General features: G+C 43.6%; 1 protein-coding gene across 12 annotated transcripts in view; it reads left to right on the top strand.

Annotated features, from left to right (window-relative positions):
* LOC118769098 (ecotropic viral integration site 5 protein homolog) overlaps positions 1 to 14,949 on the top strand; it is a 55,245-nt gene that overhangs the window by 17,631 nt on the left and 22,665 nt on the right. For 7 of the 12 annotated variants that reach the window (XM_036516191.1, XM_036516183.1, XM_036516123.1 and 4 more), the window contains exons 2-13: positions 1,109 to 1,338; positions 7,526 to 7,715; positions 9,273 to 9,497; positions 10,187 to 10,261; positions 10,582 to 10,707; positions 11,105 to 11,248; positions 11,519 to 11,608; positions 11,776 to 11,873; positions 12,291 to 12,351; positions 12,755 to 12,808; positions 14,023 to 14,055; positions 14,429 to 14,581. In XM_036516191.1, the coding sequence (XP_036372084.1) occupies positions 1,190 to 1,338; positions 7,526 to 7,715; positions 9,273 to 9,497; positions 10,187 to 10,261; positions 10,582 to 10,707; positions 11,105 to 11,248; positions 11,519 to 11,608; positions 11,776 to 11,873; positions 12,291 to 12,351; positions 12,755 to 12,808; positions 14,023 to 14,055; positions 14,429 to 14,581 (1,398 nt within the window). In that variant the 5' untranslated portion in view covers positions 1,109 to 1,189. Of the gene's footprint in view, positions 1 to 1,108; positions 1,339 to 3,803; positions 3,947 to 7,525; positions 7,716 to 9,272; positions 9,498 to 10,186; positions 10,262 to 10,581; positions 10,708 to 11,104; positions 11,249 to 11,518; positions 11,609 to 11,775; positions 11,874 to 12,290; positions 12,352 to 12,754; positions 12,809 to 14,022; positions 14,056 to 14,428; positions 14,582 to 14,949 lie in introns of those variants that run through there. The other 5 variants (XM_036516198.1, XM_036516153.1, XM_036516147.1 and 2 more) reach the window with 3 other exon arrangements.

Raw genomic sequence — 14,949 nt, 5'->3', positions numbered from 1 at the left:
ACTTGGGAAGTTAGTCAGCAAGGATTCCATGTGTGCAGCAAGTTTATAAAGCCTTTTGTTTTGATAGCATTGCTGTGCCATGCAATTATACGGTAAAAGCTGTCATAAAGTAGCTAGTGGAAGTTGACTGGATATACGAACAAAAATGCTATCGCTTTATCCACTCTGAACCCAGCAGAGCTGGTTTCCTTCTGATGTTGTGCTTACATCCACTTGTGAACCTTTCTGGTTATCACATGATCTCACTTATGATCAGGACAAAAGCAAGCAAAAATCAAAGCTGTTCCCAGATATTTCTGGGGCTTTATTTTAACATGGGTAAACAGGGAAAACAATAAAGCCCAAGCTGTTCTTTGTACTGTGTCACTGGAAAGAGTCATCAGTCACTCTGAAGCAATAATGCTGTTGTCTTACTTTTCATACCATCAGGTGGGGACGTTATTCCAGTCTTAGGCTTCACTTGTATTTTGCTCATACAGTGTAAATCAAAAGGGTATCATAATGTTATGACATGTGCCCTGTGTTCATGAAGAACATTTCTACGTGAGAGAGATGTATTATCTGTCGCAGTGCATCAAGGAAGCCTGGAGGAAATACAGCATCAGGGGAATGGAGGATTAGTGGCAGGCATCTGTTGCTCACGGAAAAGATCTTTTCAGAATTGAGGAAAGGAACATTCCTTTCTGAGGGATATCTGATCAATGGGTAAACAATGTACATTTTCATAGTGGTGCCAAAGACAAAGGTGACTTAATGTATGATCAGAACTTTAATTTACAGAACACCTTAGACCTGAAGATCTCAAGCCATGCAAAAGCAAGGATGACACATCCACTACTAATGTGTGGTAGTCCTGTGAATAGTGCACTGTAGTCATTATTATGCGCTGTACATCTGCTGCAATGGAGAGGCAGCCAGGTCGGGAGATGCCTGGGTAGCAGTGGTGAGGGACCCAGATTGTGAATTTGTCCAGAGTTCCTGAATGAATGGTACACTATGTAAAAAGCAAAAAAATGAACACAATGACTGGAAACACCAATGTGCACTGATGCTCTGAGTGGATGCACTGACAAAGCCCCTGACCTCTCCTCTTCCCATTTCCTGACAGGTGGCGACAGAAAAGGTTGCAGGCAAGCTGAGTTCTACTCTCTCATGGGTGAAGAACTCAGTATCCCACACCGTCAGTCAGATGGCTAGCCAGGTGGCCACGCCCTCCTCCCTGCACACCACTGACGACGACTCCACCACCCTGACCTTGCCTGCCCTGTCGCCTTCCTCGCCCTCCGAGCTCAGCCCCGATGATGTGGAGCTGCTGGCCAAGCTGGAGGAGCAGAATCGGTAAGAGTGGGGCTGGTGATGCAGCCTGGGCACGACAGGTCACATGTACAATCTGATGTCGTCATGCTGTTCTGGGTGATTTATCGTTCGACATTCTGAATGTAGTGACACGTGTTTGCACCTTGACCTGCCCTGCTCGTTGTGAGGTGCAAACTTTGTGCGGCTGGCAGTTTGGCCATATTCATTGTGAGCTTTTAGCTTCGCCGTAGAGAAGGCCTGTGAACACAGGTTAGCCCATTGAGGTTACTTATATTAAATATGAGGTTGTATTCTTGATTTTTACCTGTTTTACCTGCAGAACAGACACTGGGTTGATTCCAAGCCAGATTCCACAGATAATACTCCTGTATCATTGCACACATCAAAACATCTCCTCTGTTTCTACACAATTGTTTGTATGTGGTCTGATACAGAAAAAAATGTGTGCACTGCAGGTGATTCATTGTTTTCTCTCTGGCTGTTCTATTAATTACACAATAATCACGCTGATTCAGTTTGCATTTTCCAAGTCCTGTCCTTGCTGCCCAGCAAACATATAATGTTCTTGCAACATATGGTGTAGCAAGGTTAGCTCATTCCTCTAAAATTGCAGCAACATTGTGTAAGGCTACTAGCAGTTAGCTGGGTCTTTGCAATGTCAGGCTGATTCAGTGGCAGGGTCTGCATGCGTATGGGTCAATGTCACTGAAATGGGAGTCTTCCCTCTGTTCCCATCTCTCAGATTGTCGTGAAGCCCATTGTGGGCACAGCGGATAATGTTCATGGCTGCGTAGAACCATTCGTTGTTTTCCAGAGGGAAGTATGAATGTCCTGAGAGGGAAAACTGAGTGAAAACCCATTTGGGAAACTGGAACTCTGCCTTTCAGAAGACAAGTGAGACATGAGTTTTGCTTTCAATGAACGGGGAAGATTCTGATAGTACATTCAGTCAGGTTCCCTGTTGGTTGGTTGTTTGTATTGTTTTAGCTGTCCTTTGTACAACTATGCTATCTGATCCATTGCATTTATCACAGCTGCAGCTGCTAGGCAACTTGAGTCTGGCTAGAAAGGCTGAAAAGTGTCCTTCAATGTGATCCACAGTAAACAGCCTTGTTAAAACATTTGTCTGGTCACTGGGCTGTAGGGATTTTTCCTTCTTGTGAAGTAAGGCTCGTAGTTCCAAAGTTTAGGTTAATAGCAATTTAATAACAAAGCAAAAATAGTGTTGAATTACAGTATGAAACATACCGGGTAAAAGCAAGGCAGATCAATTACAAAGTGATGTTGTTTGGGTACAAGCCTTTATACGCAAAACCTGAAATAAAATATTGAAATAAAATGCAGGTTCCTGTCCCTGATTGGGTGGCAGAGAAACAAATGGACATTTACATTTGTAAGGTTTTTGAGGCTCCACAGAGTCTCCTCCTTCATCCTGCTCACAGGAAAGTATAGATGTATCGCACCTCATACAGGAACAAAGGGTGTGGTATGGAAGGCAAATGGTCATTGTTAACATCAAGGTATGCCAGTCAATTCCCTTGATAATTGAGTTAGTTATAGTTATGATTGTATTAGGTGACCATCCAAGAACACTGAAGCAGGTTTTGCATTTTCCTTACAGGGCCTATTAGAAATAGAATTGTAACTTAGATAAAGTCTTCCTTTTCATTTGTTTAGATATTATCATAGTCTTAGCATTCCAAGCATATCTGCTGGTAGAAATGCTTAATCGCATAAATGAAGAGGTGCTGGTATGACACAGTCTCTGTTGTCCCTGACTGAGGGATGTTGCATTGGAAGCTAAGTTTTGATCTCTCAAGGCACACCCCCAGCTTTCCTCGCAAGAATTCTGTCGTGGGCAGTTATTGGCCTGCACTGTCAAACACTGTGGATATATTTAGGAATATTAAGCTCTTCTGCTGAGCAATGAAGAGTGTTGAATGGTGTATTTTTGCCACCTTAATGGAGGCAGTGTGTTTTGTCTCTCATAGACAGTACTCTGCGTCCAGCTGGAGCAGATCCAAAGCTGTCTGTTTACCACCCGAGATAATAAAGCTCAGTTGCCATCATTGAATACATCCCTGAGCATTGCCTGATGGTTTAAAGTGGTTTAGCATGATTTTATTCTCTTTATGCTGTACATTCTTACATTTTATTATTTTCACAAATTTTCTGGCTGACGTCCAAACCAAATTCTGTGAATTAACACCACGGAATGCACTGTCCAAACTAGGGCAGATTTAATCTGTATTATAAGTTGACATTACAGCTGCCATGCTGTCCACTTAGAAGTGGGTACATAGAGAAGTAGGCTGTTCTGCATCTGGGAGGGGGGCTGTATTTCAGGGGATCCTGGGTGAACATCACATGCTTTTTGAGCGCTGCATTGATTTAGCCCCTGTATGTATGCATTGGTGAAGACCTTTGCGCCATATAGATAAGAGCCACTGGCTCCCATGTGCGTGCGTGCGTGTGTTCGTGAATTCCACCCTGTCCCCCTGCACTCTGTGGTTCAGCCCATTGCACTGTGACAGTCGATCTGTCAGTGTCACCGCTCACCTGGATCCCCATTCTCCCCATACGAGGCCCAGGATAAGAGGCATGTGGAAGGCATCATGAGTCTGTCATGGTAAGCACTTTCGGCACCGTCTTCTCTCCCAAAGGTCCCGCTGTTGCAACTGAAGAGCCAGAACAGAGACTGCAATGGTAGTGCGGAGATGCATTTGTATACAAAACCTTTGGCAGCAAAAACAACCGGCTGTCATCATGTTAGCTCATACAGCACACCTCTCGATTCCCAGTTTGTCAAGTTGTTGTTTCTATTACTTAACTTGGTCTGTGAAAAATTGCAGATTTTACTGCGTATGCTGTTTGTTGCCCTCCCAGTCCAAAACTGCACTGTCCTGTGTTTGACTGCTGGTAAATGATTAGCAGAGATGCAGCGCTTGAAGTTTGAAATTAGAGCTACATGTTTTTGGAATGTGGGTCATGTCCCTGTGTATTCATTTTTGTCTTATAAGCATGAGTGTTGGAGGCAAATGGAGAGGTGCAGTACTAATACTTACGGAAATAGCTGAAGGAATCTGAAAAGTGGCCTAACCCCAGTCAACTTCCACAGAGCCGGCTCTTTTTTTCTGTCCTTCTCTGATCTGGATAATGTTTATGAGAATGCTTTTGGGTCTTTGTGCATCTTACTTTACTTACTTAGTGATTATGTGTTTAATTTTGTTTAATATTGCACAAAAAATGGGTAGGCATTGTATAAATATTATATATCTACACCTGTTAGAATCAGTATTTTCTTATTTAATGCTAATTTGTACTGTTGGGTGTGGTTTGTTTGAGCAAGAAGTATTTTTCCCCATTTACTTTAAAATAAATAAATTCTGTGCTTCAGGTACACTGGACAATTGGTCCCATTTCAACTCAACTTAAATAGTGGTGATAGAAGCTGCACAGCATGATTTTAATTAAAATCTCATCATAGTTGAATTGGGATGTTAACAGCTAAGTGGCCAGAATTGCCGTCATGCTGGTGGTGTGCAGGATGTACCCTGCTTTGTCTCCCCACAGACAGATCCGGCCTCTCCATAGACAAAGCCAGTTTCTCCAGTCTGTTTGTGTGCTGAATCATCACGAGCTGACATACAAAACTGTGCCAGTTTTCCTTTATCCCACAACCATGACTACAGTAGTAAACAGCAGTATTGAGGATGGACAGGTTCAGTGAAGCAGCTAGCCTTTTTGACTGGATTTAGTCAAAACACCTGGCTGCGGTGATAATTTGCTACAGGGAAAAATGGGGATTAGCACCATACCCAGTGAAATGTATGTCTATAGGGCAAAAACACAACATACCGGGTACATATATCAGCTGTAACTAAAGGGGATGATACAGCTGGAATGGTATTCAGCTAACAGACAGTCCTAGCCAAGACTACTGTTATTTCCTTCAGACTTGTAGTACTTCTTTACAGTGATGTCATTCTGACAAATATTCAACAAGTAATACACAAATGGTTGGCAGGAGCTTTCTTCAGATTTCTTGGAAGAAAACTAAGGATGTGAGTTATTATTCAGATAGATTATGTATTATTCAGAAGATATATAGCTCACTGTTCTTAGTTTGGGCATTGGTGTAATGTTTACTGCTGCCTTGACTTTAACATACTATTGCCATTCTCCTGTCCCTCCTCTGCATACATTATAGAAAGCCCTTGCCCTCTTTAAACTCAGTCTCCCTCCTAACCCACATTTGGCTGTAACTCTACCCCTCTCCAAGCACCATTGTGACGTTCCACTCTGCACTGAGGCCTTGACCCTCTTTTTCCGAGATTGAGTTTCAGTCTGCCATTGGCTCGTCTGTACAGCTCCCATGGCATGTGGAAGATTTGTTTACATTTACTTTGGAGATTCCTGCTCAATTAAATGCTACAGTAAATTAAATTTGTGAACAAGGAATACAAGGCAGGGGCTTGAGGTTGTCATTACTTGACTTTCTTATTATCTGGAGGGGTTACTGTGTGTGCTGAGATGAGAAGATATGCATGAGTTATTATCTTTGAATGGCTTTTATTGATGCATTCAAAGATGAGCTAAAAATTCAAACAAATAAAACAGAACATATACAGCATTTGAATGTTCTCCTTCCCATAGGACCTTTAGCTAGGTATATATTAATATGGATGTTTTTCTGTTCCACTCAAATAAGTCATCATGAAAATTTAGGAAAAAACAGTATTTTGTCTTTTCAGCTATCTGTTGCTTTGTATAATATTGTGTGCAGTGATGAGTTAGCCAGCAGGTTATTTCCTAAAATACAAGTACTAAAGCTACATTTTCCACCAGTGCTTTTGTGGATGGTGCACAGGGAGGAAAATTAGTGCTGTTTATTTTCCTCTATCCATGAATTTTTTACCTAGCACTTCATCAGCCATGTGTTTAGGTCTCTAGTGAGCTCTTGATAGTTCGAGATGTTTAGAAAATGGTGCCACTTTTAAATGGAAGTTGGAAAAGTTTTTTTTTTTTTAAACACTATCCACATAACTTCTTTTAAAACAATGCGGCCTGACCCCGGGAGTCACTCATTTTGTGGTGTCTGTTATATTAGTCCTTTTTTAAAGTAGTATATTATCTGTTCTAAGACTAATGTAAGAAAGAGTTTTAGTATTTTATATTCATTTCATTTCCAGTGTATCATATCATTGCCAGTGTGTCCTTTTTGATAACGTTGGCAGCATAATGTTTATATATGAACACTTCTGCAGTTTTTCTTTCTAAATGATAACATTTCTGTGAGACATCAATCAAGGAGAAGAGTTTCCTTAACAACAGAACCTCACACACCTGTTCTCAGCTCCTGATATACTTACTTTATATCACATCATCTTTGCTGAAAACATACATAGGTTTCCTTCATTTCCTTCATGTCAAATTTTGTGAGCATATAAAATTTTCATGTTTGTCGACAAAGTACATGCAGTTAATCCCGATAATAAATTGACTGAGAGGATACCTGTGTATTACCTGAGTAATACCTGCGGGTTCTCTGGTAGGTGTGTGTAATGTTGAATGTGTGCTTCAATATGGCAAAATGGGAAATGAGATGCTGAGATGATGAGATAATGGAAGCTTCAGCTCCTTCTCTGTCCTTCAGAGCTGTCAACCACAGCCCCAGTGATGGCTAACGCTCTGTGGATTCAGGCTACGGAGCTCTGTTTGCCTCAGCCTGCATTTTAATTGGACTACTTCTCTTGCTGCAGCTGACATTCAGCACCCTTTCAGTTGTACACCATGTTCTATCAGCCTCTGACCTGCTGTTGGCAGCACATGCACTTCATTCAGGTCATACAGACGTCTTCATCTCAGTGTCTGCTCTGATTTTTTTGAGCCTTTTGCATTGAAAGGTGTAAAGGCTAGAAACACTGATCTTTCCTACTATAAATGGAAGGATCAGGATTTGTGTGTGGTTAGGTGTGTGTGTTTGCATGTGTGTGTGTGTGTGTGTGTGTGTGCGTGTGTGTGCGTGCGTGTGTGCGTGTGTGTGTGTGTTTGGTTGTAGCTTGTCATGTGGTTCCGTTCTGAAGGTGCACATGTATGTATTTATGCATGAGTGCTCATGTACGTACAGAGGTCCATTTGTGTGGTTGCCACCAGAGACATATGTTTGGCAGTTCAGCTGCTGAAAGCTGGTGTCCAACTCTCACAGGCTGCTGGAGACTGACAGTAAGTCCCTGCGCTCGGTGAATGGCTCGCGGCGCAACAGTGGCTCCTCCCTGGTGTCCAGCTCCTCAGCTTCCTCCAACCTGTCCCACCTGGAGGAGGACTCCTGGATCCTGTGGGGCCGCATCGTCAATGAGTGGGAGGATGTGCGCAAGAAGAAGGAGAAGCAGCTCAAGGTGACAGATGTTTCCATGTCAAGGGCTCTCTTGCATCCGACTAGGCTCCTTTAACTTCAGGGCTCCACAAGACCGAATATTCACACTGAGAAACTCCAGCTCTGTCAGTGTAGAGAATGACACACTGCAAAGACAATCTACATCATTTTCAGGCAGGAAAATGAGTAGTATTGATTATTTATTCTTATTTATTCTGTCATTACACTCAGGAATTATAGGTCTCATCTCTTTTCCAAATAAGAACATTAGTTCCAGTTTCAGATCAGTAATACTGGAGTATCCTGTCCCTTTCTTCTCCTTATCTCTTTTGTCAGCCTGGGTGAGAAGCAAACACCAAGGCTGTGGTTGCCAGGCATGCCCCTAAGCAACAGTGCCTCCTAATATCATAATCTGCTCATCTCATTGGGTGCTTTCTCAGCAGCACTGCTGTTATGCAGTGTAGTCACTGGAATTGCCTCCTGGTGTTTTAGATATACTCTGGTTGATTACTATATAAAACTCTATACACTATAACACTCTCCACCGTTCTGAACAAGATACTTTGTTCTTAGCTCCCCTGATACAGTCCATCTGCATCATCTTCTCCTGGGAATGGAGAAGGGTGGGTAGGAAAGGTAGAGGGATTCTTTTTCCCAGTAAGTCTCTTTACACTGCGGAAATATATGTCTACCTAAAGTCTTACACTTGCACAGGGTGCATTTCTAAGGCCATATATGTTTATGACTGGTCTCCCAGTCAGCTGTGCATATATGTGTGCTTGGGAGGGGGGTCAGCATTAAGAAATGGTACTATTCTGGCGAATCTGTGGCAGTCACCTAAGAAGACTTGAGTGTCATTCCCCAGCTGTCAGCATAGTGAATCTGTGAGGTGGATTTGGGATGCTTTGGAGAGGAACAGAGGGTTTTTTGAAGCTGCCTCTGTTTCCATTAAATACTGCAGCACCGGACCCAGTGAGGAATCATTGCGGGGCACTTCTTGTTTACACCCCGAAACAGTGACAGTCCAGTTTTCTCCCTGTGGGTTGTTAAATGAGGAAATATCTTAACTGAGTAACATCCACAGTAATATGTAAAGAAAACATTGGCTCTGCTGCCAGCATTACCGATGAGAATAAAAATAGCGGTGTAAAATTACAGCATTGTGACTAAGGTACATGCTGTTCAGAAATCATCACAGTAACATGCACGTAAGTACCACTAATAGGGCTGGGCGGTATAGCCGTCACGATACATTGAATAGCTATTTTTAGCACAGGTATCCCTGGCATGTGGCATTAGGTTTCTTCCTGTATTTTTTTCCCTTTAGTCATACCTGAAACGAAATCTTTAAACGTCTTGATGCTTACACACATTCAGCCAATTGTCCTGCTCTCCAAATTAGTACATGAAATACACACCACAGAGACTGCTAAGTAAAGATAGCAAAGCTGATTTAATGCTTGAATATTGTTTGAATGAATTACAGTGTTATTGCGATTATTGAGTCAGCCTCATTGCTGTCAACCGGTGCTGCAGAAGGTCACATATTTGACTGGGCCTTTTTGTATGTCCTGTGCAGGAGCTTGTGAGGAAAGGAATTCCACACCACTTCCGGGCGATAGTATGGCAGTTGCTGTGCAATGCCCAGAACATGCCCATCAAGGACCAGTACTCGGACCTGCTGAAAATGACGTCACCCTGTGAGAAGCTCATACGCAGGGACATTGCCCGCACCTACCCCGAGCACGAGTTCTTCAAAGAGAAGGATAGCTTGGGCCAGGAGGTGCTCTTCAACGTCATGAAGGTGAGCAGCTGGTAGAGATCCTTCCCTGTGTGTATGCTCAGTCAGCCGTAGTCACAGGGACATGAAAAACAGAGCCTAAGACCAATAGCCAGAATGGTTGGTATTTCTGTAATTTTTTAATGTGTAACTCTTATGAAACTCTGACAATGCAGATGTATCAATCCCATCGCCTCAGAGAAGGGACTCACCCATGACTGCCATTCAGGTGTCGCTCCCACATTTTCATTTGTAATTCAATCAAACAAACGGCATCAGCAGTTATTTTAAAATACAGAATTCAGTGTTTACTTCTTAACATAAATTTCTTAACCGTTCTTAATCAGTTTTAAGTGTGGGTGGCAGACAGACCAAGCAGTTTGTGCTTTTTAAAATGTAAGGAAGGTATTTTAATTTGCCAGCACGAGGTATTGCGATCTGGCAGCACACTTGGTGCATAGCTCCATGTCTCTGGAGTAGCAGTTACCTGGTAGCAGGCATAGCCTCATTACCTTTCACTCATTATGCCACAGCACATGTCTCTGTGAGGAGCTAGCAGCACTGACTCAGACTGAGGGTGGAAAAAGTGTTGTCTCAGCAGCTGTACCCTTACCTATTGAAGCCCTTGGCAGCGCAGTATGTCTTGGGTCCCAGTGCTTCCCTTTTGTGTGATTGCCACTGTGCTCATCTCAGGCCACTTCCTATTCTCGTAGGCTTACTCTCTCGTGGACCGGGAGGTTGGTTACTGTCAAGGAAGTGCATTCATTGTTGGACTGCTGCTCATGCAGGTAATATGGGAACCACCAACAGTTACAGCCACACACACGCTCACACACACACATGTACATGTACAAACATGTCACAAACATGTCACAAACTCTCAAATCACACACACTTCTCATTGCATACAGTGACCTGCCATTAGAGAATATATGCTTGTGGCTGTTCTGAAACATTTTCAGGTCATGTTCTCAGAGGTGCCTCTTCAGGTCGTTATGCTGCTGTGCAGGAAAGCTGAGTCCCGCTTCCTGCTACTGCCACAGACACAGATTAGCAGTGAAAACAGGTGGCTGTGGTTGGGCCTCACGGGATTGTTCTCTTTGCACAGATGCCAGAGGAGGAGGCGTTCTGCGTGTTCGTGAAGCTAATGCAGGACTATAGGCTAAGGGAGCTCTTCAAGCCCAGCATGGCCGAGCTGGGGCTCTGCATGTACCAGTTTGAGTACCTGATCCAGGTAAGTCCAGCCGGCTCCCCTCAGACAGTTGCTCCAGCAATAGGATCTGTCATCAGCCTCTGAGGTCACACCGCAGGCCAGCCTGGTTCCTCCGTCTCGTGTTCAACAGTCTCCATACCACACTGTCTCTCTGCTAGGGACTGTTATCTGTTTATGTCCATGTAGGTGGATTTCTTAGACTGAAAGAAACTTGACAAGCTCTTCAGAGAAATGAGCACAGGAGCACAGCTTTTATGCAGGGCCCCTCAGTGGCTCTAAGGTTATATGTGGAATGATCATAAGATTGCAGCGCTGTCATGAGCATAATTTAATAACAGAAGTGTGAGTGTTTCTGCCTAGAGTCTGCAGTGTGACACACGTTAAAGCCTTCATTCCTTTGTGGCTGTTCCCCCTGCAGGAGCAGCTGCCTGAGCTCCACCTACACTTCCAGGCCCAGAGTTTCCACACCTCCATGTACGCCTCTTCCTGGTTCCTCACCATCTTCCTCACCACCTTCCATTTACCCGTTGCTACGAGGATCTTTGACGTATTCATGTGTGAAGTGAGTCGCACAGCCATTGCAGTTTTACAGGAGTGTACAGGGGTCTGATCAGTGCAGAGGTCCTTACATTAAACTGATAAAAAAAAGTTTTATTCCACCCAGGGAAAGGAATTTTATAGTCATGCTAACCTGTTGATCTGAATCTCAGTGCATCAGGTTAAAAGTGGCTGATGGGTGTCCTCTGGTGACGGAATGCAGGTATTGCATGTGAGGTGAAGTAACACTTTAACTCTCCAGCTCCAAAGGCACAACTGTGCTTTTTTTCTGCAGGGTTTGGAGATAGTGTTCCGTGTAGGACTGGCCATCCTCCAGATGAACCAGGCAGAACTCATGCAGCTTGACATGGAGGGAATGTTACAGGTTAGAGCTGCTGTATTTTTAATGGGGAGTGTTCCCTAAGCTGAATTCATCCAGGGTCATTTGTGGTCATCTTAGTCACATCTGCTGCGATTCCTCAGTGGGACTGTAATGTTGACATGTTCTTGACTTATCCACACTTTGTGCTGACTGCTCTGCTCTTGCTGTAGCACTTTCAGAAGGTCATTCCACACCAACTAGACAGCAGTCCAGACAGGGTGATCCAGACTGCATATCAAGTCAAATACAACGCAAAGAAGATGAAGAAGTAGGTGCTCTATGGGGTCCATCATAAAAGCAGAGCCAGACTCTCCAGCTCCACAGCATGTCAGAGCTTATTTTCATCTGAGCCCTAATGTAATCAAGGATCCATTTTTGCTCTGTAAATGTTTAAAGTAGCTCTTGAAACAAAGAGATCCCTGGAAGACCAAAACTGAAGATCTCTCAAATGCCGTAGAGCTTAAAACAAATACATTGAAAGAGCGCTGCAATGTACAAAACTGAGGATCCTGTGAAATTCTATGTATCTCAGGAATTTATGCTCTTACTTTATGTTCTGTGGTTTTATCACAGACTTCTTACCTTACATGAGTTTAATGTTGGAAAAGTAAATTAAGAAAATATTTTTCCTCCTATGGCTATTTTTTCAATAGTATTTTTTTCAATTCTAATGCTTTGCTCTCAGGTTAGAAAAGGACTACACTACAGTCAAGATGAAGGAGATGGAGGAACAGGTTGAAATCAAGGTGAGTCTACCAGTATGAACCCGTGACATGGGTATACAGATTATGTAGACACAGTGCATTGGAAAAACTATAATGCATATAATGCCATCTGGGATGTCTTTCTAAACCAGGTTGTCAAACCCAGATGTTGACACAATAAAACAGTTCAGCCATGTGCCTGCACTCTTTGTCTGGTTCCTTTGAATCTATGGTCAGTTCACTGTGCACATCCTTCCATTTCCACAGTTCACTTGCCCTGTCCTCCTAATGCCCCTCCCAATCAGGAACTGCACTTCATAGCTCATATTTCCAATTCCTTGATTGTGATCGCAGCAAGTTTTCTTTCCTGTTGAGGAGTTACCTTGTGTAAGTGTTGAGACGCCTTTTCCCCCCTCTGATGGTGTGAGGCGATGCTGTGTTACAGAGGCTGCGCACAGAGAACAGGCTGCTGAAGCAGAGGATTGACACCCTGGAGAAAGTGAGTTCCACAGACGTCATCCACAATGTTCACCCGCTCACGTAACTCATCCTGCATTTGTGTGCGCGCGTGTGTGTGTGTGTGCGCGCGTGTGCGTGTGTGTGTGTGTGTGTGTGAGAGAGAGAGTGCATGCATATGTGTATGCATGTTTTTCTGTATACGAGCACATCTGTTTCTGTGTTTGCTGTGGGTTACTGAGACACGGTCTTGTTTACTAACTGGGCCTGTTTTACAACCTGTGCTTATTAACCAAAGCTGGTCAGCATTGGTCTAACTGTGAAAACACTGGTCTAACTATAGGAAGTCCACTTTGGAAGACAGTGATCTTTGTGGGTACACACCTCCTTGTTTTACTGAAGTGTATTTTTGAACAGGTAGGGCAAATAAGTAAAGCAGTACATTGTGGAATGAAATAAAGCTTCATGGAACCTCTGCAATACCCTCAGTACAGCTGACACTGATGAATGGGGCTGATCTACCATCTCAGATGGGAATGCTGGGCTGACCACACTTAGAGATAAAAAGATGATGTGGGGGAACAAAATATGCTGGGATTTGGAGTTTCAAGGCTGTAGTGGCTGCTTAGAGGTATCTCACTTAGTTAATCCAGAATGCAGCATCAGTGCATCTACATCATCTGTGCTTGGGTCTGACAAACAGGTTACATTAATGTTAAAGGCATATCCACTGAAATCACAGTATTGCCAGCACACAGTCAAATGCTTCTTTTTAAAGGGGCCAGTGGCAGTAATTGCCTTTTTTTCTGTCAGGGAGTTGGCCTCTGTAACACTTAAAATACGTTTGCATGTTAGCAAGGTGCCTTAAAACAAGCTCTGTATACTGTCCCATCTTTGCTTGGCCCTCTGTGACTGTCATCTGCTTTACTGTCTGAAATTTGTCACTGTGTGCCATGTTGCTATCTACTCTTTGCCTTGCCACCACTGTGCCCACCCATGCATGTCACCACTTCATTTGACTGTGTTCCTCTTCCATGTCCTTGATCTGATCATTTCAGGACCTCCTCATTGCCTACAAAGTGGCAAAAGAGCAAAAAACAGTTGCGTATTTAACTAATTTTGGCCAAAATAAGGGAAAGGAAAATGAACTTAACACCCTTGAACTTGTGTGTTCTGTCAGTATTGTCTTTTCTGTATTTGAATTTGTTCTGTGCATTTTCTCTTTTCTGCTTCTTTGTGGATTTTTCCTTTTTGTAGGAAAGTGCTTCCTTGGCAGATAGATTGATCCAGGTATATCTTTACGCTCTTGTCCATCTGCATCTCATTTCCTTTGCAAAGATCTTTGTAGCTCCCTTTAACTGTGCATGCAGGTCAATTCTTTTATTTTGTGACACAACAGATTAAAGTAAATGTGACATAATTTTCCTGAATGAAAGATGGGGGTCAGTGCATGAGCAAAGAAAACCGCATGCCCACATAATTCACACCAACCAAAAAGAAGCCAAACCAGATTCAGCCAATGAAAAGGATGACTTAGTTGGCCCTAGAAGAATGCGATGAATCCCCATAGGTGGCATGCTGATGCATCATGTCCCGATGCTGCTGTTTTGCTTGCGCCTTCCCGTCAGTCCACCCGTGCTCACCCCAGCGATTATGTCCCAAGGGACAAGTGACAAGGGCTCAGGAGGCTGAGGAAAACTACCTTATTAAGCGGGAGCTGGCCACGGTCAAACAGCAGAGCGAGGAGGCCAGTGCCCAGCTGGAGCGAGCCCAGAGCACCATCCGCGAGCTCCAAAAGCAGCAACAGCCACCAGGGGTAAGGAGCTACAGTGGACACCCCACCAAGAGGGGTCACGCGGGGCGAGCACATAGGCTCCGTCCAGGGGGGCTCGTGCCAGCCACATCCATTCTGGTGACCAGGTCATCTTATACTCTTTCCTCTAAATATGCCCTGGCAATGAAGTCAACCAGGGTGTGAGTCAGAGTGTGTTTTGTTTTATGAAACCAGTAGTAATATAAGTAATATGTTTTCTTAGCTGCAGTAGTTCAGGTGCAGGTAGCTTCACCCTCTGCTCATCCTGTTTGTACTTAAATGACCTGGTATTAATATGGAATTCATTTTACCTGAGGTACCTAAGTCCTAAGTCCTCATGGTACTTGGGTATGGGTTAGATAACTTGAGAT

This window comes from Megalops cyprinoides, chromosome 2 (genome assembly GCF_013368585.1).
Source record: "Megalops cyprinoides isolate fMegCyp1 chromosome 2, fMegCyp1.pri, whole genome shotgun sequence".
Classification (NCBI taxonomy): domain Eukaryota; kingdom Metazoa; phylum Chordata; class Actinopteri; order Elopiformes; family Megalopidae; genus Megalops; species Megalops cyprinoides.
Note: the sequence above shows the minus strand (reverse complement) of the source record. Positions and strands in the feature narration are given on the sequence as shown.